This window comes from Gallus gallus, chromosome 5 (assembly GCF_016699485.2).
Source record: "Gallus gallus isolate bGalGal1 chromosome 5, bGalGal1.mat.broiler.GRCg7b, whole genome shotgun sequence".
NCBI lineage: Eukaryota > Metazoa > Chordata > Aves > Galliformes > Phasianidae > Gallus > Gallus gallus.
The window spans coordinates 51,094,313-51,119,144 of record NC_052536.1 but is presented as its reverse complement, the minus strand read 5'-3'; the positions used below and the strand labels follow the sequence as shown (position 1 = coordinate 51,119,144).

General features: G+C 42.6%; 1 protein-coding gene, 1 long non-coding RNA gene and 1 other non-coding gene across 7 annotated transcripts in view; 2 read left to right on the top strand and 1 right to left on the bottom strand.

Moving 5' to 3' along the window:
- Positions 1 to 16,741, top strand: part of AKT1 (AKT serine/threonine kinase 1) — a 71,133-nt gene extending 54,392 nt beyond the window's left edge. For 3 of the 5 annotated variants that reach the window (NM_001396388.1, NM_205055.2, NM_001396387.1), the window contains exons 11-14: positions 2,316 to 2,530; positions 9,167 to 9,254; positions 14,300 to 14,402; positions 15,102 to 16,741. In NM_001396388.1, the coding sequence (NP_001383317.1) occupies positions 2,316 to 2,530; positions 9,167 to 9,254; positions 14,300 to 14,402; positions 15,102 to 15,181 (486 nt within the window). In that variant the 3' untranslated portion in view covers positions 15,182 to 16,741. The remainder of the gene's footprint in view (positions 1 to 2,315; positions 2,531 to 9,166; positions 9,255 to 14,299; positions 14,403 to 15,101) is intronic. The other 2 variants (XM_046941459.1, XM_046941460.1) reach the window with 1 other exon arrangement.
- LOC121110847 lies at positions 902 to 2,316 on the bottom strand. The gene is made up of 2 exons (XR_005860109.1): positions 1,489 to 2,316; positions 902 to 1,165 (listed from the first exon to the last, which is right to left on the bottom strand). It is a non-coding gene; the product is annotated as an uncharacterized LOC121110847 (long non-coding RNA).
- MIR1771 (microRNA 1771) lies at positions 5,307 to 5,392 on the top strand. Its single transcript, NR_035272.1, has one exon. It is a non-coding gene; the product is annotated as a microRNA 1771 (primary transcript).
- Positions 16,742 to 24,832: the final 8,091 nt, after the last annotated feature.

The following is a 24,832-nucleotide window of genomic DNA, read 5'->3' as shown; positions in this document are numbered from 1 at the left end:
GACAGTGACTGAACCATGTCAACTTTGATGTGTCAGATATATCAATGACTGTGATGTTTACAGCTGTTGTGCCTTCTCTTTCACATTCCATCTCACAGCAGTCTAGAGCTGCTTGTTAGGAATTGATCATCCTTTAAGTGAAATGACCTTGTTGTTTCACTGCTATCCTGCACGTTGCAATAAATCATGGACACGTGATCCCTTTTTCACTACGGTATATTTTTAATGCTCGTACCATTACTCTGTTTTGTGCAATTACAAGTATGAGCATTTGTGTTCACATTAATGATAAAGCACTTGGAAGAAATTAGCAGTTTATATTCTGTTTAGAATTAATGGAGGAGAGGAAAGGGTCATTGTTAGCAACCTGTACTATAATGCAGTTGTGATATCCTCACTAAAATAACGTTTGAATTACTTTGTGCCTTTTGAAAGCACCTGTAGCACTGCCCATACTACAACCAAAGCATTGGTGGCATTTTGCTTTCAATCCTCTCCTCTCATAGCTCCTACAGCAACCTATAAATACACGAACAGAGACCCCATGACACATTTATTTTAGGTAAACTCAAGCAGGGCAGCAAGAGCAGGAAGCATTGATTGGAAGTGGGGCACTCTGTGCAGGAGCTGCACAGTCACACAAGGGCCACAGTGCCTCAGGAAGGCCGGCTCCTGGAATCCTGTCCGGCCGGCAGCTGTGTCGGCCATATACAGATATGGGGCAGCTGCAGAGCCAGCTGTCGTTTGGTGTGAATCATACGGCAGGGGATGCTGTAAATAGACCAGCGTGGGGTAATCTAATACCTGGCAGCCTTTTGATTTTTACTGCAGGCCCTTTCCCTCGTTCAGATAATTAAGGGGAATAATTAGTGAATAAAGAGAGGCACAGCGCAAACAGTTGTTCCAGAGAGTCTCAATATTTAATATATTTGCACACACCAAAAAATTTCCGAAGGTTTTCAAGAGGTTCGGATCCTGCTTCTGTTAAAGGGAAAGCTGCCAACTTCAGTTGATTCTTTCACCCTTTTAGTTTTGAACACAGAGAATTTCTGTACTTCGGCAATGTAATGCTCATTCAGCCGCTGTGCACCGAGAGGGAATGGTGGTGGCCTGGAGATGGTTTTCTTGGTGACAGTACGCAGTTCAGTGCAGACCTGTGAAAAGACTGAAGATGACAAGTAAAACCTGAGGACAGGGTCTGGAATATGAGACTGTTGGTGTCAGCTACAGACAACTGCATTGGAGACACGAAGTCTGGGGAGGTGCTCCCAACATCCACTCCATGAGCCACAAAACGTTCCTGATCGCCTCAGCAACCGTTTGTGCAAAGGATGAGGAACGCAGTGTGAAAGTACTTCTTTGGAGCAAGGGCACTGCTGAGGCCTGAGGCCCTGCATTAATCACAGATTTGTTGCGTAGAAATGCCCAGGGGAGGGGAAAAATGAATGTGCTGAACCCCTTCTGCTGTGAGAACTGGAAGAAGCTTACTCCCTGACATGAGAGCCTTCAGTGTTGGAGCCAGTGTGCAAGTCCCACTGGAGGGAGGAAGGGAAGTATTTCATGTTGGCTGCCATTTTACAGCCTTGCAGTCAGTCAAGTGTTAGGAGGGGAGTTCTGGCTCTTAGGGCTGAATGTGGATTAGTCATTTGGTGTGTGTGGGTGGTCTTTTGTGATGTGCAGAGTGGCCCTTTGAGTAGGAGCAGGTTAATACAGAGATGATTGTGATGTTCAGTTTGTTGCTTCTGAAGTAACAGACCAATGGGCTTTTCACCTCTTCCCAAAATGGCTCCTTGATGATATATATATATATACACTGCTCCAAATGGGATCTCATTTACAAAAAAAAAAAAAAAACAACCATACTCACAAAAAAACCCTCTTTTTATATATATATATATATATATATATATGTACTTTAATGAGATCCCATTTGGAACAGTTTGTGATGAATAAGTGAAAATTCAGCAGCTGGCTCTGTAATGTGAGAACAGTCCTCAGCCTTTGGGCTTTCAAAGGTTCTGCTTACTTACCATGGATGTAATGAGAGGGGGGAGGGTGGAAGAAGGAAGAGGAGAAGAAAGTTGCCGTAACACGCACACTTTCTTCTCTTCGCCATCTTGCTCATGTACAGGTCTCTCTTTTGTCTCTTTTGACCTTTGTTTTCAATGAGGATCTTCTGAAAACACTCTGTGCTGATAGATTGAGCTGTGTAACACGAGGGCGTGAGTTTGCTGGTGTAAATTTTGCCTCTTGAGTTCTGTGTTCATTCGCAATGTAGGAATGTCTTCTAAAGCCTTCTCCTTACCTTTCTGCAGGTGCTGGAGGATAATGACTATGGTCGTGCAGTGGACTGGTGGGGATTAGGAGTTGTGATGTATGAAATGATGTGTGGCCGGCTCCCTTTCTACAATCAGGACCATGAAAAGCTCTTTGAACTCATCCTTATGGAAGAGATTAGATTTCCACGCACTTTGTCACCTGAAGCAAAATCTCTCTTGTCAGGTTTGCTGAAGAAAGATCCTAAGCAAAGGTGAGGCTGTTTCTTAATATTTGTGTTTTTAAACACTCATGCCCTCAGACATAGCAAAATAAAACAAGGAAATATATCTTCTAAAGCCTTCACAAAAAAGTTAGTAACTGCTATGTAGAGGTGTGCCTGTGAACTTTTTAGACAAGTGACTTAAAAGTGGCCATTCCTGTGATGCCATTTAAATGACCCGCATCTCCACTATTGAGAAGCAATTGAAGAGGATTCTGCACAAGGGGATATACTGGATGCACACGTGCCAGTCTTCCTGTATTTAAAAATGAGGAAAGTATTTTGGATGAAATTCTGGATTTGTTTTTAGCTGGTTCAAAATTATCATCCACCAAGCAGAGCTGAGAGATGTAGCACACAGACCTATTCCGTTTCATCTTAACTTTTGACTCAGGCTGGCTTGCAGGTGGCAACATGAAGCAGTTTTGTTGATCAGAAGACTGAACTTCAGAATATGATGGCTGCCAGCTATAGCCTGGGACAAAGCAAGTTAACCTTGCTTTTGGTCATAATTAATCTGATCGTTGCTGTGAGTTATCAGCTGCTCTACAGTAATTGTTTTACCATCTATCCAAGTTCAGGCTGCTTACAGTATGCTTTCTGAATTTTCTGTTCAATCTGTGCCAGTGATCTATCATCCTGCTTCGGACAGCAGGTGGTGGTGTTTGTACCGTGTTTGTGGTGGAGTTCATACTGTGCTTTAATCTACTTTTCCCATTTCCTCCTTTTGTTTTAAAACAATAGCCTCTGTCTTAATACCAAACAAAAACAACATCAACAAAAAAGAAAACCTCAAACCCTTAATGGCTAACAAACAAAACATAACAAAAAATAGAACAGGATCCAAAAAGGATGTTGACCTTTGCACCAAGGGTAAACATCAGTCTGAAAACCTGCTATCTTGTCAGCCCAGACACTTTTTAAACAAACAAAAATAGTGATTCTGAACCTTCCCACCATAAAAGAACCCACGCTAGGAAACCTTTCACATGGGGCATAGGTAACGTATTCTAGTTTGCTTTCTGATGTTTGTTTAGTTTGTGCATACACACACGCTTAATGTGAAAATGGTTTTTGCCAGTATTGGATTTCTTAGAGCAGGGATTTTTGTCACGAGAGTGGATTCTTTCCATCACTGCTTTTGATTGTGTGATGGATTAGCAACACCCTGGGTACTCTGCTCAGCAAATGTGGCTGCAGCCCCTGCCAACAGGATTCCTGTCTAGGAAAGTCCTGGGTTAAATACAATTGTGACCCTCTTGTAGCTTATTCAGGTGGGGCCTTTCAATCTCTGGAAACACGAGCAGCATCTGCTGTAAATTGTTCTTAAAGGAGCATCTCTGATGAACCAGAATACAATTTGTTTACAAACAAAGAACGCCCACTTGTTTCTAATTGCAAGGTTTTTCCAATGCCAATAATTACTCCACAGTATGCTCATTTTATACAGATAGTCACTTCTTCACGTGTATCTTCAGCAGGCTTGGAACCAACGATGCTCTGATCTGTTGGACAGATGATTTTCATGCTGCTGATAGAAATAACTATAGACTAGAGAAGCCTGCACACATGCCTGCACCTTGCTAATTACACTTGTGCCTCCCAATCTTTTTGGATCGTGGACCGTTCTTAAATACTGGTTTCTCACCAATCACTGTTCACCCAGCTTTTTAACTACAGTTGGGATTCTGCAGTGCAGTGCTCTTGGTGGCGTTTCAGGCAGCAAAAAGAGCTGAGCTGGGAGCCTGGGGGATGGCAGTCCCAAGTCCTGCCCTGCCCTTGTAGTGCTATGGGTTTTACTGTCAGCTGTTCACACGGTGTGGTCTATGTTGGGGTGGGCGCCTGGGAGACGTGGTGATTGACTCATAATGAGGTCATTCAGCTGTGCTAAAGGAAAACACCCAGATAGCCGCCAAATACAGTCAGTTGAAATTAAATAATGTGCAGCAGTCCATTTCACACGAGCCTATTGATGATGTTTTGGGGAATTTGTGTAATTCAACAGAAATCCCCTCCTCAGCAAAGCCCAGTGGTTGGCACAAGTTGGTTTCGTTGTAGTGTCTGTGGCAGAAAACATCATCACTGGCATTTAGTTACTGCTAGTGGGCTCGAGAGTGGGACAGAGAGATGAGCAAAAGGAAAATGAAACAGGGACGTATTCTCCTTTCCAGTAAAATCCCCTCCACTCCCTCCCCCCCCAAAAAAAAAGTTGAAATAACGCAACTCAGTGTAAATTGCTAATGAATTGTGACCTGAGTTGGTGAATTAAATCTTACAAATTACCTGTTGTACGTGAGCTGGAAATAAAGGAGCAGTCTTAGCATTCTGCTTTCAGTAATAGCAACTCCCAGGCATATGGGGAAAATATGAAGAACAATAAATTGCATTCTGCTTTTAATAATGGCTGTTTTCTAAATTTGGTCATATAAAAGCCATTTTGTAAGAGAAAAGGAATTTTGAAGTTTCTTTTGGGATTGATATAAGTTTATTCATCTTGTAATGTGAGCCTTAATTTTCCTAAGAAGGAAAAAGTCTATTCTGCAAATACTTCCTTTTAGTGTGACCTGAAATTCTCCTTTGCTGCTTTGTGAACATAGATCAAATGGAAGGAGGTAATCATAGCATGTTTGTATACATAAAACAGCAAAGTTGGTGGCATTTGTATTGTTCTTTGTCTAACTATAGGGTCTGCAGCTTGTGAAGGTGGGCGCGCATCAGAGGGCTCCATGTAGATGGGCTGAGCTTAGGTGCGTGCGTGCATTGTAACCAGCAGAGAGTCTCAGAGGCACTGAACCTTGGCAGGTTTTAAACCTGAGGGACCTCCAAGGCTGTTTCCTCTGAATTTTGATGCTGTTTTCACTATATCCCTTTGTGCTCCCCGCCATAGAGGAGGATGGCCTCCAGTGTTCAGCCTCTTTCCATGTGTTTGTCACAAGCTGCTTCATTTCATCAGTGCCGCCTTTGGTGGTGCTGTGGGACCTTGCCAGGCAGGAAGTAAGAGGAGGAAGACCTGTTAGAAGGTCGGATGACTGCACAGAGCTGCAGGTGTGTCTGTTCTCTCTGTAGTGCTTTGCTGTGTGAAGGGTAAACAGCGTGAGCAAACCTGCTCTCAGACACAGCAAAGTCTGCGGCCCTTGCAGCTGCTGTTGGCTTTGGAAGAGGTGGGGGTGAGAACTATAGGGACTGCAGGGGGCTGTGGGGAGACCTCCCTGCTTCCTCTGCAATAAGTTCTTGAATAGCAGCTCCTGTTCTGCAGCACACTTCATGTCTTGTGGGCTTGCAGAGCTTTGGCATTGCACGTGACAGGGGTCTGTTGTCTGAAACCTGTGTGCTGGAAGTACAAAAACGTTGTGCTGTGCTGTGAAGGGAGGCTGAGCTTTAGCTGTTGTACGCAGTAACATTAGTCACATTAATATCATGGCTACTTCACCCAAAGTTGTTCCAGATCAGTCTGGATGTGAGTTTAAGCAAACTCAGGCCAGAGCTTCTCTGCTAGCACTGCCCCAGGAAAGCTGAGTAGATGCAATTCATAAGTGCCTGTGGCTGCTGGAGGCCTGTGAGGGTAAGGACCATACCAAAGTACAGCACTGCTCTCCTTCCTGGCTGTATCAGAGAAGCTGAAATAAGCATCTCTGTTCTCCAACCTGTGAACGCAAGGAGCTTTTGCTGAGCTGATGTTCCTGAACCAAGTGGGTGTATTTACACTGTTCAAGAACCATTTTTAGAGGTGGAAAGGAGTCAGAGAAATCACGTGAAAACAAAACAGCAGCCAAACTTTGGAGCCTAAAGCCATGACTGTCTTTTCATCTGAGGATGGTGCAAGTGCAGATGTGTAAACAACAGAAGTCTGTAACCTGGAAGTGTGGTAGGCTTTTGCCCACAGTCAGAATGTTTTTTTGTGGCTCCCAACATGGTGAAGCAGGAGATGAGGAATGGGATGGTTGGGCCGGCCAGAGTGAACGTGGTTGCTGCATGCTTCCCTGCATTGGAGCCGTGCTGCCCTTATGGTAAAAAAAATGGGATGTTTTAAAGAGTTGAGAATAGAGCTGAGTGCTGCTTACCTTTACACGGACGAGTAGAAAAAAAAAGTCCTGTTAATTAATAATTCTAATCATCTCATCTGTGATAACAGTGCGTTCGTTGCTGAGTGTCTGGGCATGTATTATATTTATAATGTGCATTACTATATTTATAATATACGTATCTCTAATGACCATATACATATTAAAAAGTTTTGTAAATAGTTTCTCTACGGTATGATAGCTCTTTGCCCTTGGCTTGTGGAACACAGGCACTTGTGATTAAGTGATTAAAGTAACTTGCAAGTAACACACAATATCATCAAAATTGAAAGTGTGGGAACGATTTGAATTTAACATTAATGTTGCATTTATAAATAATTTTCTTGGAATTTAACTGAAGCACCAAACCAGAGGGTCTCAGATTTTGCAGGAAGTTAAATTAATAACCAGAAACGTTCAGCAGATCCATTCTAAGGAGACCAGTTTGGTTTAAAGAAAGAAAGAATGTTTTTCAGTCTCTGCACGTTCTGAGGTATTTCCTTGTATACAGTAAACCTCAGAGGCCTTTTATTTTTAAGTTCTCTTTATACTGATTTTGGTTCTGTTTGAAGACTTCCATGTATAGAATTGACCTTCACTGTACAGGAGTCTTGAAAAAGTCTGCTGTTCATACTGTGTTTTTCTTCAGTTGTTGCATATCCTTACGAGACACGAACTTGTTGGGCTTTCAGTTCTCCCCATGCTTTTTGCATTGCGTGCTGACGCAATTTTGTTCACCTTGAGAGGGTCTTTTCATAATAATTCTGAAGAACACAACCATATTTTGGAATAAGTTCATATCCAAAACATGCGTTTTTGATCGTTTTTTCCATTAGATTTGAATGGATTTGTTTAATAGTATTAGTTTTTAAAAGGTAAGTAAAACATCTGGGGTTTCTCTTGGCATTTTCCTGAGTGTGTATTTGCCCTTCATGGAACAAAGGCTCATAATAGATAATGTATTCTCCAAAGCACTTGTGTATGGCTGCAATCAGCCAGCCTTTCTGCATACTTGTGCAAAACAGTACTTGGGTTCTTTGTAGCTTACAGTCACTTCATAACTCCCAAACTTGGATGCTGGAGTGCAGCCTGGTGCCATCTGGGAGTAAAGAGGAAAGAACTGATGGATTCCACCCTCTTCTTCACTGGCCATTCTCATCTGCACCAGGGAAGCAGTGGAGGAGCCTGATATAGACTTGGCAAACTCTCTAGACCTGCAGGGAACCAGCCGAGAGATGATTACTCACAGATTTTCTATCTGTTCCCAGGCTACCCTGGCGTTTGTCTCTGTTCCAGGTGGCTTTGCAGCTGTATGCCATGCTGGCACACGGAGGGGAGAGCCATCGTCCAGCCTGCTGTGGCCTGCGGGGCTCTGGGGTGGACTTAGGCTTGCACTTAAAGAGTCTACCAGGGGTGACAGTGTCCCTCAGCGCTTTGTGACTTGAAGCCTGGCAGTCTGTTGTATGTTGCACTGCAGATTTCCTGAAGAAACAGAGACGAGCAAACCCCTTAGAATACTGTGTCACTAAATAAAACAGGGCCAGGGAACAAGCATGGGTCTTGTACTAGTAAGCCTTGATCACCTGGAGCCAATGTTCCAAGCCCATAAAATCAAGTTAACTTCTCAGTTTGCTAGTGGCAGTGGGGTGGCAGCAGGAACAGAGGGCTCGCAGATACTAGAGGTCAGACTAGGTTAACAGGGCTAGCACTTCTTGCACTTTAAAAGCCAGAGAGTCTCTTCACCTTGTTACTTGGCACAAGTCTCCTGCTGATTGCTCAGTATGTGTTTAGTTTTCACAGTGCGTCGTCTTCGTGTGCAGATGTGGTTCAGTATTTCAGAGAACACTTTAACCTCCACAGCAAAATTTAAGCATCTGTTAGCTCCAGACTGCAACTAAACTGATTACGTCTATAAGCTGTGTGGACAGTTTTATTCTGGAATAAAAATGCTTTATCTTGATATACCTTTAAGTCAATAAAACACCCTTTGTGCTTTCTTGAAACTGAAGAGGAGGAAGGATTTGCATACAAGATGATATTATCACTGCAGTTGTCAACTGTTTTCTTTAATGGAAATTTAAATCAGATTGCATAGATCAGTTTGTCTTAAAAATCCTTGCCTCTCTTAAGCATCAAAATCAAATTCAGGTTTATTGCTGCCATTGCTCTGCTCTCGAAATCTCTGAGGGGCAGTCACTTGTTAATTTAGGAGCAGGGAAGGCCAGGTTGCCCAGACCCTTACTTGCAGTATCTGCCCTGGGCCGTAGGACAGCATCCTTTCTGAGGGTTGTTTGTTTGTTTGTTTAACAGAAGCCTTAATTACATACTAAGATTTCTTAATGTGTTTTCAAACCTTTTAGAGGAACTGCGTTGACATCTAAAATAGACTGTCCTGCAGACCTTGAAGAAAAAACAAATGTGAAGCAAATGCCAGAACTGCTCTGGAATGTGTTATGTAAACTCCGAATTTCTTCAGTGCCATTTAATAAAAATTGTATGAGGAAAAAATAAGGTTGTATTCAAAATGAGGTTGTATTCAAACACTTCTTTATTTTATCCCAAACAGGTTAGGAGGCGGTCCTGATGATGCCAAGGAGATTATGCAGCACAAATTCTTTGCTGGCATTGTTTGGCAAGATGTATACGAGAAAAAGGTACTTAAACAACTCTTCTCCCAAGGTGAATGGTAGTGCACCTCAGATTTTGTTGCCTGTGGTACAGTACACACAAGTTCTCCATGGAAGGGGTTTGCAATTGTTTTTATCAAGGCCAAATTGCTCCTTGCTTCTTAAAGTCCTGTGGCTGAATTGCTTCAGAACCAACGGTTTGGTTTGTTTTTTTCCTGCACTGAGAGAGAAGCCTCTGTCAATAAGAGAGATGGTTTCTGTGACTGAATAAATAGGATGTAGCCAAAATTGCTTCCAAATGTAGATGCTGTATAAGCTTTTGAAATGGCATTTCCTGTGAATTCCTTTTTGCCATTTCTTGCTATCAACTGATGTATCCCTTGTGATTTATGGAGCCTGAAAGTTGGGAACTGCTGGTTCCTGAGCATCTGGAAACAAAGCTTTGTAGGAGAGCAGAATCCTGGCTCTGACATTCCCTTTGTTTTTCTTGTCTTGAATGATGAAATCAGGCTGAATTCAGCAGGCACAGTGACGTATAGTCTTTTGCATCAATTCAAGCCTAATACATATGTATATCTTTGGTGATACAGGAATGTTGTGAAGCGTCTGTGCGTCATAGCTTTTCTCCTCAGCTTTCCTTGAGACCCACTGAGTTTGTAGGCATTCCACCGAGTTTCATCAGCTGCCTCTATCTCACTGCCCCTTCACTCCCAAGTTACTCAGTGCACTCTTCTGGGATGTCCCTGTTGATGCTTTTGATCTGCTGTTGTCCTCTCCCGTTTAATTCTCATCAGCCACCATTTCCTAACAGTCACGTGAAGTGCAGCTAACTAAAGCTTGGGTCTGGTGATTCAAGGTTCCCATCTACTGACGCCATATGATCTCACCCAACCCCAGCCTTCCCTCATTTCCCTCCTTCCCCTTGCAGCCCTGTGCAATACCAGGTCTAGTTTAATCTACCAGTAGAGTTCAGTTCTCCCTCCACGTGATGGAAGCAGGCAAGAAAGGAGTTGTAATTCTTTGGATTCTTTTGGTAAAACTAATTCAGTGCAATTTTTGTTTTCTTAGAAAGCAGAGAATAACACCACTGCTTTTCATATTGTAGTAAGAAAATTGTCCAGTGCTTCTATACAAGAAGAGCTCTGTTTCCTCCTTGTTCACTTCCTCCCAGATTTGTATGAGTAAAGGGAACTGAAAACTTAGAAAGTAGCTCTTTATGCCTTGAAAGCATATGTAGCTTTCAGACCCCCGTCCTTTCAAAATGTCTCTTGCAGAGTTCCATGCAATCATGAGGTAGGTTTGGGCAGGAGGGAACGGTGTGGACCATCACCAGTATAATGTAAAAAGGATATCTGAACTGTTGTTCCAAGCTTTAGGTTATCCCTTTTTTCACCCAGCTGGCAAACTAAGTAGTTTGGTTTTTTTTACAGTTTAAAGTAGAAAGTTGATAATGGGGTTCCCAGATTTCCAGTGAAGTTACATGTTAGCAGGACTGCCATCATACTGTTTCTCTGAATGGAGGAGAACTCGCTCAAGCTGGAGGCAGTTTATCTATTACTTATCTGTGTGGCTGAGAAAGCCTTTGTGAAATGTTCCACCGTAGTACTGACTCAGACTGTTGTGGAAACTACCAGGAAATCCTGAGAGCTGAGTACTTAAGAGAAAAGAATCATTCCCATTGAGACTCTTTCTGACTTAGGCTCATGCAAGGAGGCTGGGTTCTGGTTTTGCTCCTGTCCCATTAGTACTGCACCTGGAATTGGATGTAAGCTGTTATCTATTGTAGAAATAGCCGTGCTGTGTAACTGAAGAGATTTCATACAGCCCGTGAGCAATTGCTGCCTGAGTTCTGGGCTGTCCAAAGAGGTTCTGTTTACCTGAATTGCAGTGTAATGCGTAAATCCTGAATTCTGTCAGCTGCCTGGAGGTGGTTGTGTGCTCAGCTTGGTTACCCCCCATCTCCAGAAAATGGCAAATATGTTTATGAGTATAGGTTTAGGGTACTCAAGGACACTTGCTTTGTAATTACACTTTTTGGAAACAGAGCTGTGCTTTGAGTAATGTGCAGTTTTGAATAACTGAGGTTGTCCCAAGAATTTAAAATATCCATTAGCCTATCCTGGAAAAGTGCTGCTATTCGTCTCTGGTGTAACAAGAGGTGCAGTCCAATTTGCAGTGTGTTGCCCATCCACGAGTGAGATGTACGCAGTGAGCTGTTAATCACGTGTGGGTTTTACTGGGCTCTTTTGCCTCTTAAGCCAGCATAAGCCTGCGAGTATCAAGCTGGTCTGCAGCAGTGGGAGGCTACAGGTGGCACCTCTCTGCTGGTTGAGCTGCAGAGCTATTGCAGTGACAGCTTTTCAGTAAAGCAACATATTTGCTTGCTAAAGCCAGCAGTGTAGCTTTCTGCGGCTTCCCCTCTGTTTCCAGCTTAATGTTCTGAATTTGACAGCTAGGAAAAGAATTCTGTCTTGTGGGTGCATCATAATCTGTCTCAAATTGCTTTTAACAGATCCTAAAATAAAAGGAAGAAACGATCCAGCCCATTACACATGCGTTCTGACTTAGGGCTGCTGCTCCAAGTCACTCTGATGTGCACAGTTCAGGTGTCTGCTGCAGTGCCCAAGTCCTAAATCACTGTGCGCTGCGCAAAGCACGCCAGAGCGGCTGGGAGCTCTGCCATGCCCAAACCTCCCTCAGCTTAAAAAGGACAGACCGAGCTTCATGTGCACATGCACACACGGCTTGTGAAACAGCATACCCAGGTTCACTTTAAGGTAACAGGCAGAAAACTGCTGTGAGGAGAAAGAATAGAGATGATATGATAAATAATACTCATCCTCAGCAGGGCTTTATGCGTAATGTGCTGGTTTGACTCGGTCGAGAATACTGTTATTAGCATTACAATGTGCAGCGTTCCCTCTTCAATAGCTCTGGGAGGACTGCAGGGCGCAGAGGGACGACTGGCTTTGGGATATCCGGTTTCCTTTTCCGTTTTAAATTCAGGACATAAAGCCCGACCTAATTTTTTACAGGAACATTTGCCAGGCTCCTTGAAGCCATACTTGGGAACAGAGAATAATTAGCAATTAAAAAAGGATGATGAATACGTACTGTAATTTTGCTCTCTTCTGTAATAAAGATAGAGTTTGTATGTCCCTTAGTATTTAAAGATTGGTTTTAAACTGCAGAATGCTTCTTTGTATTTGGAAATAAAGCCATATGTGTTGATTACACTGCTTAGAGGCTTTACATTGAAAAAGGGGCTGTATTGTCGTGTGTGAAAGTCAGGACAGCACTGTTAGGTGCTCTCAAAAAGAAGGCTAATGAGGAGCTTGAAGGCAGTGATTTTCCTATTAGCTGACTTGCCAAGCAGATGATTCTTCAGCTTTCCTCCAGCTTAGATCTGAAGGTGGAAAAGAGATCCTTTGTACATTCAAGATTTGTTGTCGCTTTATTTGTGCAACAGCAGAAGTGCATCTCAGGGTTACTGCTTAGTTCCAGTGAGAGCCATTTACCACTTGCCCACATGAACCTTTCCCTGCGGTTTCAGCTTGGAAGCCATATACTTCCTCAATCACGCTCCAGAATTGTTGCCTAGTGTGGCTCAGTGCTATTAAAAGATGGCCACATTTAACCCCAGCGGTGGGCGACCCGAAGCCCAGCGCCGAGCTGTGCATGCCCTCTGTGGGCAGGCTGAGGGCAGTGTTTACATCGTGCTCCTCGTGTACCATGCGGCGGGGAGGTGAGCAAGGTCTGAATCTCAGATACTTTGCCCTCCAAAATTGTCTGTGTTCCAGCTCCGTGCATCTGCATGCAGCCGGCTCTGGCACCCCGCTTCCCAGGCTTTCTCCTCCTCCAGCCCCATTCAAGCAGCTCAGCTCCATCTGGAGTTCCTGTTGCCAGTGCTTGCCTATGTACACATGAATGATTTCTGGCCCTTCTGCCCAAGTGCATTTTAAGAATAGGACCCAAACAGCACTGTAACAAGAGGATGATAGTTACTGCTTTTTTTTATTATCTTTTTTTTAACACTTCATTTTTTTTATTTTTTATAAAAAATATTCAGAGTTCAGAGTTTACATCAAACTGCTTTTTGGGGATTTGGAGCATAACGCTTAATGTAGCTGCTGCTGTGACCCAAGTTCTCCCAGGCTGCTCCAGTCTGCTGTGCAGTCGTGTTTGGAGCTGCTGGGGCACAGTAACTGTAGCTGGAATTTTGTTGTGAATGTTACCACCCTTATTCCTCAGTATGGGAGAGATGTGAATCTATTGGAGTGTGTCCAGAGGAAGGTCACAAAAATGACCCAAAGAGGGACAGGTTGAGAGAGCTGGGGCTGTGCAGCCTGGAGAGGAGCAGGCTTGGGGGAGACCTTTCAGTATCTGAAGAGGGGCTTTAAAGGAGAAGGGGACGGACTGTTACGATAGGACAAGGGGAAATGGATTCAAACTAACAGAGGGGAGATTTAGACTGGATATTAGGAAAAGGTTTTTTGCAGTGAGGACGGTGAGGCACTGGCACAGGTTGCTTGGAGAGGTGGTGGATGCCCCATCCCTGTAGAAACCCATGGTCAGGCTGGATGGGGCTCTGAGCACCTGCTGGAGCTGTGGGTGTCCCTGTTCAGTGCAGGGGAGTTGGACCAGATGGCCTTTAAAGGTCCCTTCCAACTCAGATGATTCTGTGACTTTTCTGCAAGTATTACTGATCCATTTGCAGTTGCTAGCTCTTATTCCTTTTCAACTTCCTCAAGCGTATATCGGACTAGATTTGCATATCATTAGGAAGAGAAGCAGTATAGACTGCTCATTTTAAACTTATACGTATGTTATTTATTACTTGAAGTGACATCAGGAGTGTAGGATTTTCTTTGTACAATTAAATTCTAGAAGCACAATATCTTAACAGCCTCATAAGTGCACACCTAGCCTTAATGCATGCTGTTCCTTTGTTATGGATTGTTGGGTTTTTTTTTTTGAAGCCATTGTAGCTTATAACCGTGCTTCAGCTCCTGCCTGCTTGAAATAGTCCTTCATGAACCTGTAAACAAACAGTATTTTTCTGTTTCTCATAGCTTGTACCTCCATTTAAGCCACAAGTTACATCTGAAACAGATACAAGATACTTTGATGAAGAATTTACAGCACAGATGATTACAATCACTCCTCCTGACCAAGGTAATGTTCTCCCAAACATTTCCCACTGTCTTTTCCAGACCAGCAATAACAATTTGCTGTAAGGTTATCTGGTCTCTGTAGAACATGTGAAAAAATGTGTGTGTCTTTATGTATTTGACCAAGAATTGGAGTGAATTTCAGAACTAATGTGAAACTTTCCACATATCTTTCCTGCTTCAGAAATGGAAAACTAATGGAAGTTATTTATACTGTTCTCTTTTCAAAATCTACATAGTCCTCTGTTGGGGAAAAAAGCTCTGTCCATGAGCTTTACTGCGTACATCTGTTCACACACTGCGTATATGCAGACAGTCAGTTGAGTCTGGGCTAATGTCCGTTCTCAGTCAGAGTCTTTCATTCTGATGGAGCACGTTCAGTACTTTGAAATAGCAACTGCCAAAGTTTCAGAACACTGAATATGAAGTGCAGCCATGAAACCCCCTAGCAGTTTTAAATAGACATCCAAACAACCATTTTCACAGTGAACATAAACTCAGGATCTTCTGTGATACCCGGTGAATGGGGTGAGATTTCAGACTTGACGTCTCTTTGTCCTCTCTAGCTGTGGAAGACGAAATCAACGCTGAATTTTCTGAGAGGAATTTACTGTGTGTTATCTCGTTGTTTGTTTATGTAAAATAAAAAAAAGAACCAAATGTTGTCTAATGGGTTTTGTTTTGTTTGTTTTTCTTCCTCCAGATGACAGCATGGATTGTGTAGACAATGAGAGAAGACCTCATTTTCCTCAGTTCTCCTATTCAGCCAGTGGAACCGCTTAATGTTTTGCAGTGTTTTCCCATTCAGAAACAAAACAGACTGCATTTTGGGGACCTTACTTCAATGGACACTAGAGAACTTTCTATATTATCTGAATTACAAACTGTGTTTGTATTACGATTTAGATGAATTTGTAGGAAGCCTCACAGATTCTGTATTTAAAACAATTCTTTGATGCATTTTTGAGAAGGAAAACAAATCCATTCTTAAAGTATTACGTCAAGGCTCTTATGCTGAACGACCATAGGTTTTTAAGAATATGCACCAAAACTGTTTACTTTAGAATTAATTAAGGTATTCAACATATCAGCAACTCTGACCAGAAAATCCCCTCGTTTTATTTATTTCATACAGTTCATTGTCTAAATATAGAATCTGCACTCTGAACAATTAGATTTATATAGGAAGATATAAGACTTTAGTAGTTAGTGCAATAATAGAAGCAACAAAGTGAACAAACTCTGGAGGATTAAGGTTCAAACTCATTTTGGACAGCAGTTGAAGTGTCATCCAGCTCCAGAAAACCAACTATAGGAACAGCATTAATGGCCTCAGTGAGGTAAATCAAAAAGCAAAAGTTATTTTTGTTATAACATCTGCTACAAGACATTACATATCAAACCGAATCCAGTGGAATCTGGTCCATTGCTACATAGTACAGATGAGTATTCCGTTCAGGATGCATTTAATTATTCCATTTGTGTAGTTTAGGAATACTCCATAGGATTGGCTTCTCAGAACATAGAAAATGCTTAATTTACCAACTAATACGAACTGCAACAACACAGAATCACCCACTTTCACCACTGTATAAAAATACCGTACAGGTCTACATGAGAAACCATCTGAACGAGCGAGTTATCCAGACAGACGTCCATTTTGGCACTGAAGTAATGACTTGTTGCCGCTTTTTTTTTTTTTTATGGAAAGATATATGACTATATATAAACACTTAATGATTTTTTGCATCATGCCAGATCATTTCCTCTTTCTTGAGTGTGCATTAAAGGTATCAGCTGACAGTTGACGGTGCCTTCTCACTCTTGAAGATTCACTTTAACAGTGTTTCCCATGTATAAGAAAAAAACTAGGTTGGAACTTCATATGTGTTTGAATAATAATGGTGTTCAAAAAGTGAATTTTTTTTTTTTGTTTCTTCATTTTTTAACCTTAGTGGAAAAATTCCCCGCACCCCATTTTTGTTGTATCAGTTTCTTTGTAATTTTCATAAAAGCAGTCTTATTCTGTCTCTCCTGCGAATGAATTTATTCCATGGTAGGTTGCGTTCTCTTAAATTGCTTTTTTTGGGTTTTTTTGTTCTCTTGACTGTATAAAAAACGACGCCATGTACCACCGTTAGCTCGCATTTGATTTTGGTTTGAAAAGGAGTATATTATGAGCCCCTTTGCTTCCCCTTTCCATCAGAGCCTGCTGCGTTTGCACAGAGAACCATCATCTTTTTTTTTATTTTAACAACATTCAACTCTAGTATTTTTACTTACCGTATGGAAGTTTCCCTCCAATTACTTAAATAAAACTTGCTTTAACACGTTAGGTTCTTATTTATTGCAGTAGGAGCCTTCTGAATCTGTACAGATGTAACAGTTGCTCCTGTTTCGAGAGTCGGTGAGGGGAATTTAGCTTTTCTGTCCCTCCTTAGTTGTTACGTCTCTGTGCTGATTGTAATGTAAGGGCAGTTCTGGTAAAGTTCTGTGAAGTGAAATACGCCCTGCTGTGGAAGTGCTCAACACGACATACAACACTGTTTCTTTTCTAGGGACTGGTATTAATCACTGCTGGGAGCCAGTTACACAAGGCTGGAATGTCCTTTTTCAAACGAGAATGCAGAGAAAAGGGCAAGAACATCCGAGAATATCTGTCATTTGCTTCAAACTAAGTGCAGAAGTTGCAACCGTAGTAAGCCTTCAAATGTCCAAAGCGTTCTTTTGGTTCGAGGAATAGGCTGTAATTCTCAGTAGAATTTACTGCATGTTTTATGCAAAGATGGAAAGTGAAAGGAGGATTTGTCTGTAGAGTATACCTTAAATCGATGCTGGATTGCCCATCTCTTAACTTTTTCCATTGCTTCTAAACCTTCATCTGAATTTGCAGCCAGCTCAGGGATGAAGTCCAGAGAACTCTTCTGCAAGTCTACAAGCCCTGACAAGATCAGAACTAACATACTTCGTGCAGCCAAATATAGACAACGCAAATGAGCAAAGGTTACCACAATCTGCCCCAAGGAAAATCCGTTTTTCCAAATGCAGGAACAGATGAGGATCAGGTTGGTCTGTTGAGGCACTGCCTGAGGACAGTATTTTTCTGCCAGTTGTTCCTATTGGATTTTTGTTTTAACTTCCATATCTAAGATGGAATTAAGAGGGCAAAATGTCTGTCAGTCTGGTAATCATAGCACTGCTGGCAACAGTGAACTGAGGGCCACAACCTCAGCACGGGGTCTTCTGGATGTGAGTTCTCATTTCACGTGTGGTTTTTTCAAAACCTGTTGTCTTGACTGAATACTCACCTGCAGCCTACCTGCAGATAGAGAGTGTGTTCTTTAAATTTTGATTTAGCAGAGAAAACAAGAAGAAGCTGATGCTGTTCTGTTGTCTTTCCGTGGCACAAGTCTGTGAGCTGCCCTGTTTATCTCACTGCTTTCATACATTATATGTGGAAACTGCTTAAATCCCGTGCATTCACTTAGCTTGTGTTGAAAACATACAAACAGAACTTGTAAAACTGTCAGGACCTCCTCGTTCTTCCCTCTGGCGCTGACAAATGCCATCATGTTCTTCTGTTACGCATTGCAGCAAAGATCTTACAATCTAATTTCTTTTTCGGTGTGTGTTCTTATACTGTGTATAGTATGCTGTTGGCCAGGCCACTGGTCCATGTTGAAGGTTGTTCCTGTGTTCCCTGATGCCTTTTCTCTACTACTGCTTGAAATACTGATCGAGTGTCTTCTAGCTCTTTTTTCTGTGCAGCCTTTTTTGCCTTCATTTTTGTACATGGGAGGAATGCTTCCAGACATCTTCTGAATTACTGCTTCCCTGATCTCATGCTTAAAGCTGTGCTTGCTGTGATGTCCTGTCAGGTATCCTGGCTGAGCTGTGCCATCTTCTTTCTCCCTGCTGCTTATTTTTGTCTGGTTCCAGGTCCTTATCCCCGAAGTGCTGGCATAGCTCAGTATGATGGGGTCCCATTTCAGGGTGAAGATGGTGCATGCTGAATGCAGAACATTGCTCACAGGTTTGTGCTGCAGCCCAAGAACCTGGCTGTAAACTCAGGTTGGGAGGAATCAGGAGCAAAACTTATATTTGCAACAGCGTGTAAGTAAGCAGCATTTCTCTGTGCTGCTAACTGCAGTCCAGGGATATGGTCAGCTGAACGCTGCTCAGAACATGTGCTGCTGCTTGTGCTAGTTGGGGCTAAGAGACTTTGGCCAAAGCCAGGTGATCCTGCAAATCCCACTGTATGTTCTGAGAAGTAACCATTCGTTACAGTCCCATCAGGCTTGGCAGACTGTTCTTTCTCTAAACTGGGAGAAGACCGCTGTGCTTTCTGTGCAGAGCTTTGAATGCTAAACTGACCTCTCGCCTCTCACAACAAAGCAAAGTGCTGCTTCTTCAGTTTTCTTTCTACATCATCATCTTTCCAGGAGCTCCATGTGCACTCCAGCTGCTGTGCTGCTCTCATGCAGGCCCAAAGTAGTACTGTTTGGATTTGCTCCCAGTTTTCCAACTATTTTTTTTTAGATGGGAGGTGAAAACTTTCCTTGATTGTTTGAAGTTTCCAGATTTTACCTCCAGCAGCAGGACTTACTTAGGATGGAGGTCACCATCTGCAGTGGGAATGTAAGCCCCAAGCAGCTGGAGGTGCAGAGCTTGCTAACACGAAGAGCCTGTGAGAGCTGTGGGGGTTTCTGCCTGAGAAGTTTGGGAATCAGTAAGATTGGAGGAAGGTTTGATTTGCTTCGCTGTATCTTAAAGAGCTTTGGAGGTAAAAACACATTTGAAGAAATGAGCATATGTGAAAGGATCTTGTTTCTTCAGCGTTGCAAATGAGTGTGTTTGTCTTCCACTTTGAGCTCCATTTTCTTAATAACAGGGAGGTTAATTGCCAATAGAAGTAAAACGAAAAGAACATACAGTGCCTATAGCAAATGAGAGCTTATTATCCCAAATGCAGCTGAGTGTACAGACGTTTCGTAGTTCTGTCTAATGGAACATATGTCGCATTCTAATCAGGTGATGACTGGTTGCTCTGTGTTTGAAATCATTTTAAACAAAGCCACTTCATTACAGTAGTCCCTGCATGCCTTTTCCCTCTCCTTTTTCTTTATTTGGGTAGTTATTTACTGCTGGTCCCCATCGCGGTGTGGTGCACACGGTGGGCCCTCCCTTGGGGACCAGATGAAAGGCTTTGTATGTGATGGCACCGCTTACCTCTGCAGCTTTTCAGTGCGCTCTCAGCTCAGTTCTTGGTTTTTCCCTCACAGAAGGGTTGGTTCATGTGGCTGGCTGTGCTACAGCTCAGCATCAGCTTCCCTAGAAATGGACTTTATCAGCACCTTGCTGTATTAAATGTAAGCCCAGTCATTCCATTGGTATGACTTTTTCACAGTTTTTCATTCATGTCCCCAGTCCTATTGCCACACCTGTTGTATTTTGCATCTTCCTTGGGTCTCTAAGTTTGTTTCAGGAAGATGACTGCCCAGACTGCTCCTGTTGTGTTTCCTGGATTCTGTTGGTCGTTACGATTCTACACGTTTTTTAAGTTAAATATTCACCCCCCAGAAGAGACAAAAATCATTTTGAGTACAAGAGTGAAAATTAATCACAGAGCCCGATGAGATGCAGTCCTACCACCAATGTTGTGATCTTTTTTATGGACTCTCCACCATCGCCATCTCTTTGCATTATTGTGTCTTTGAAATAGGAGAAAATCTGCTTGGATGTAATAAAAATCTTTGTCACTGTGAAGGTGGTGATGGGTTGCTCAGAGAGGCTGTGGAGTCACCATCCTTTGAGGTGTGACCAAGTGGACAGCGGCGCTCTGAGCACCCTGCTCTTGCTGACTGTGCTTGGAGCACGAGCGCTGTGCTGGATGGGCTCAGCCAGTTCTGTTTAATGCTGTGCTTAGGTGCTCAAAGAGAGAGGATCATGCAGTTTTCTCTCTCTGGTATGTATTTCAAGACCTACAAGACCTGTAGACTTGCTTTCTTAATAGCTGTGTGACCTACCACCTTCCTTGCTTTGAGATGCTCCCAGTAGCACAAATCCCACGCCTTGTGTGTTTCGTCATTTGCCCTGCACGTTTTCCTATCTCCAGGCCTGAATGTGTTTGAATGGCTTTTTTTTTTCTTTAAACAACAGCAAACTTTTCTAATGTATTTGCTAAGCTGATTTTAAAGAATGTCTGGATGTGCAGAAAGATCAGAACAGAAACCACGTCATGAATTTAAATAATGAAATCAGGGTGATGCTATTTTTAAGGAAGATGTTTGCTGCACGTATTTGACTTTCCATATATTTTAATCTGCTACAATTTTTCCTCCTTCTGCTGTTCCTGGGGAAAGGAAACTAATCAGGAAGACCGTAATATCTGGTGACAATCCAGAAAGGAGTACAAAAGGAAACTGAAAGAAAATGGAGTGGAAAGAGCAAGGTCAGTTGCTGCAAGTGGAAAGTTGCAGAGGAAGGGAAGTATAAAAACAAACCAAAAAATGTACTTATGTACGCAGGTGAGATGTTCAGAAATGTAATGTATAGCTAAGATAAAGGGATCACACTTAGTCTGTCCCTGTAGTTGATTGTAAAACATGAAATCACATTACCTTTCCAAAGTTCTACTTTCTGTGTTCATTTGCTCAGCTGTTAAGGGAGAGCAGATCAAGGGTGACAGCTTCTTATTTAGAATGGCTTCCTTGGATTTCTCCTGCTTCCTCGGTCACCCCACGGTTGTTATTTTTTTCAGGTAGTTTTGAGAAACCTGTCATTTCTGTTCTCCCTGTTTGTCAGAGGTAGGAAAGCACTGACACTGCTGAAGTTAATGGGTGATGGAGGCGATGGTGTCTGTGGTTCCTCTGTGAAAAACAGTCCTGTCAGCTTTTCCTTAAGATCAGTGGTAGTAATTCAGTTTTTGTTAGCAATCTCTTCGTTGTGACAAAACACAGGTGCATGTCATAAGAAGAAAAGGCAACAAGGATACTTTTCAAGTGTGAAGAACACCCTAGATACAAACGGACCCATTTTTCAAACAGGTTCAGCTGAAATTCATGCAGCAGCAAGACGTGTGTGTGCGCGTGTATAAGGAGCACAGGATCTGAGCACGCAGACTGGTGGAGGCCCTGAGCGGTCGAGAGCTGCTAGAGAGGAAGGCTGTAACAGCACAAAGAAGCTTCCAACTCCCCATCTGGAAAAATCCCCCACAGGAGCACAGGCAATGGAAATGCCATCTGTCTGTCTTCTGCAGAGCACATCGCTCTTGGGAACAGAAAAAAGCTGGCAAACGGAGGTGGGCTCTCACTTCCCCACCACACTGAGACCAGTTTTCTCTATCCTGTCCCCTCTCCCCCTTTGCCTACTTTTAAGTTAGGTTTATCTGAGTACCAGTACTCTTCATTTTGTCTTTTGATGTTTTCCTTACGACCCCTTCCTCCTTCCCATCTCTTTGCAGCATACAAGAAGCAATGGTTTTCTTCCTCCTCTTTTTCCCCGTCTTCACTCAGTCTTTCTTATGCCTTCTTAGCCTCTTTCAGACCTCCCGCTGTCCCTTACAGAAGGTGTGTAAAGTAAGAAATACTATGTCAATTTAAGTAATTTTTCTTGGGCACTGGTCTGACCTTCAGGTCACTGCAGAGACTTCAGGAACCCTGTATACACTAAGCTCAGTTGTAAATGGTATAAAGAAGCTGCTAGATCTAGTGCCTTCATCTCAGACAAGTGTGGATTTAATGAGTGAAAGGAGTTCTGGTAAAGCCTGTCAGGTATTCCTTCTTTTACTAACACTGGCACAGCGCATGGAATGGAAGAAGGCTCTGACTGTAGGCTGCTGTCCCTGCTGCTTGTCTGGGTATGGTGACTTAACTTTGCTACAAGATGTACAATATTCAAGACAATACTGTATTTCGTTTCAGACACGGACTGAATCTGATTTGGATACTGCAGTTTCTTAATGTGGAAACGGAATGAGCTGAATTCTGTCACCTGCCCAAACCCATAGGATCACTCTAGAAACTTTGAAGATAGAAGTTTACTGTAAAATGCTGTCTATGATGCATTTTGGCATGCCCTGCTGGCACAGCCAAAGCAAAGATTACATCTCCCCTTGAGTTTTCAAGTCATTTGCTATTCCTTTTCATATTCTCAATATCAATTCTGCTGCATAAGCACAACTAGAAATCACTAGGGCAAGAAGAGGAGGTAACCACACCTTTTGTCATTCATTCCTTTTCTTTAACAGACTTAGAAGTGTTTGTTGCTTTATAGGAAATCTGGTCATTCCTCACTGCTTGGCATCTGATTCTATTCCAGAGTAAGAGTTCCCTAAGTTGAGTGATGTTAAATGTAAAACATCCGGGGAAAGCAAAAAAGAACACTTCTGCATCCTTTAGCTGAGTTATCTGTGGTACAAACTACAGAGTTTCACCTATCCTACCTGCAGTTAAATCCCTGATGAGAAGTTGGCTGAAATTCATTCTCTTTAATTCTTTAAAAATTTCATAAACTCCTAAGAACCCCTGTCATTGTGGGAAACGAACACCAACCTTCTACAGCGCGCTCAAGTTCACCGTGTCAGGCTGCAGCCTGCACATCCTGCTTTAATCTGCTCTTCCAGCACTGTGAAAGGCCTGCAGCTAGACTCAGTAAATAAATATATAAAAACGTAAACTCCCGGAGCACAAGACTTAATCATGTCCTTTCCCATCCTACTTCTGCTGCATGACTGAGGCTGTCTTTGGCACCCCTCCCTCATTATCCCCTGGGTACCCACTGATCTCAGTTTCTAAGAGGAACTTCGGGAAGTCCTGCCAGGCAGTTCTGTGGAAATTGCCTGCAGAGGGAAGGGAAGATTCAGCACCCTATTCCTGGGTGATACGGTCCGATCCTTCAGTTACCCTGCTTGGCTCCAGCCAGTCTGCAAACGCAGCTTCAAAATAAAAATCAAGACAAAATATTGTATATATCGTCCCACCACACGCACCTTATTTAGGCAGCTAAGTGAAATACAAACATATGGACTCCATAAATTCTTCTGTAAATGGCTTTATGTGAAACACGGAGCCAAAGCAATGGTTATCATTAAACACTGACAACACCAACGCGTAACAACTTCCATGCAGGACCAGATCCTCAGCAGCACAGCTCTGTTTGCTCCGTGACACCGGGCTGATTGACACCAGCAGGAAACACAATGCTTTGGGCTTTGGGTTTGTGCTGTGAGCTCAGTGAGCTGCTCTGAAACCAACAAGGAGCCCACACTCTCCTATTGAACAAGAACTTTAAGAAGTGTTGCTCGCTTGCTCAGCTCTCACTGAAATGAGGTTTTGTAGTGTTTGCAGAAGAGCAGTAAAGGATAACGAGTCTCTCAATAAACATATAACATAATCAAGAGTGTATCCACAGCTAAGCTGACCCGATTGAAACAACTGAAATAAAATACTGCTGGAGACAGGTTTAAATATAGACTGACACGAGAGCATGTGAAGAGCAGTTCTGCTGGGGCAAACTATCTCTCAGTAATATGAAATAACGCAGGGAGTGTGTCGGGATAGTTTTCTATAACTAACAACCATCCTCCCAGCCTACTGAGTATTTTTTTAATTAATGGTAAATTATTATATGGAATTGAGGTATTTCAAAAGCATTCTGAATGATGACAAACCACTTATTAAAATAAGGATTGAAATAGGTACCTTAAATTTATGTCACACCTTACGAGAAGCTCAGTTCATAGCACTTTCACTTGTGTGGCATCTGACCAGATTGCCAAAACCCATTCTTACAGTGTGCTGCAGGGTACTATAACTTCAGTGATTCATACATGCAGCTGTTGGAACTGCTTGTTGGGTTGTGAAAAAACCCACAGTGCCAAGTGCTGATCTAAGAGAACTCAGATCTCCATCAGCCCTCTTGGCTCCGAGCAGTTACTGAACAACAGATGGTAGCATGAGTTAAGCAAACTATGAAAATATTCGGAGCGGAGGAATAAAGTTAAAAGCCTTGCAAGAACTGACATTCTCAAGAAAATACAGAGAACAAATGTTGAAGTTAGAACTAGTTTCCATGTGCAAGTGATGTATGCCACTATGAACATTAAGAGGTGGTCTCATTTCTGAAGCACTCATTATGAAAGTTATCATTTGACTTGGGCAGAAGACAGTACCTGTGAAATTAACACTATGGAAGCTTCAGATGAAGTCCAAAGTCACACCTTCTGCATATAAGTTCTGTTTGCACTGTAAAGCCCCACTGGAGACAATACCTGGAACTAAGGAACAGATGAAAGAAACAGAAATTACATCATTTTACAATAGATTACAAACACCATCAGCAAGGAAGGGATAGCATCATGAGCTCAGCTGACCTCTTCAGGAGAGACAGACAGAACTACAGCAGCAAATGGAAGATCTGTTAGCATGAAGGTGG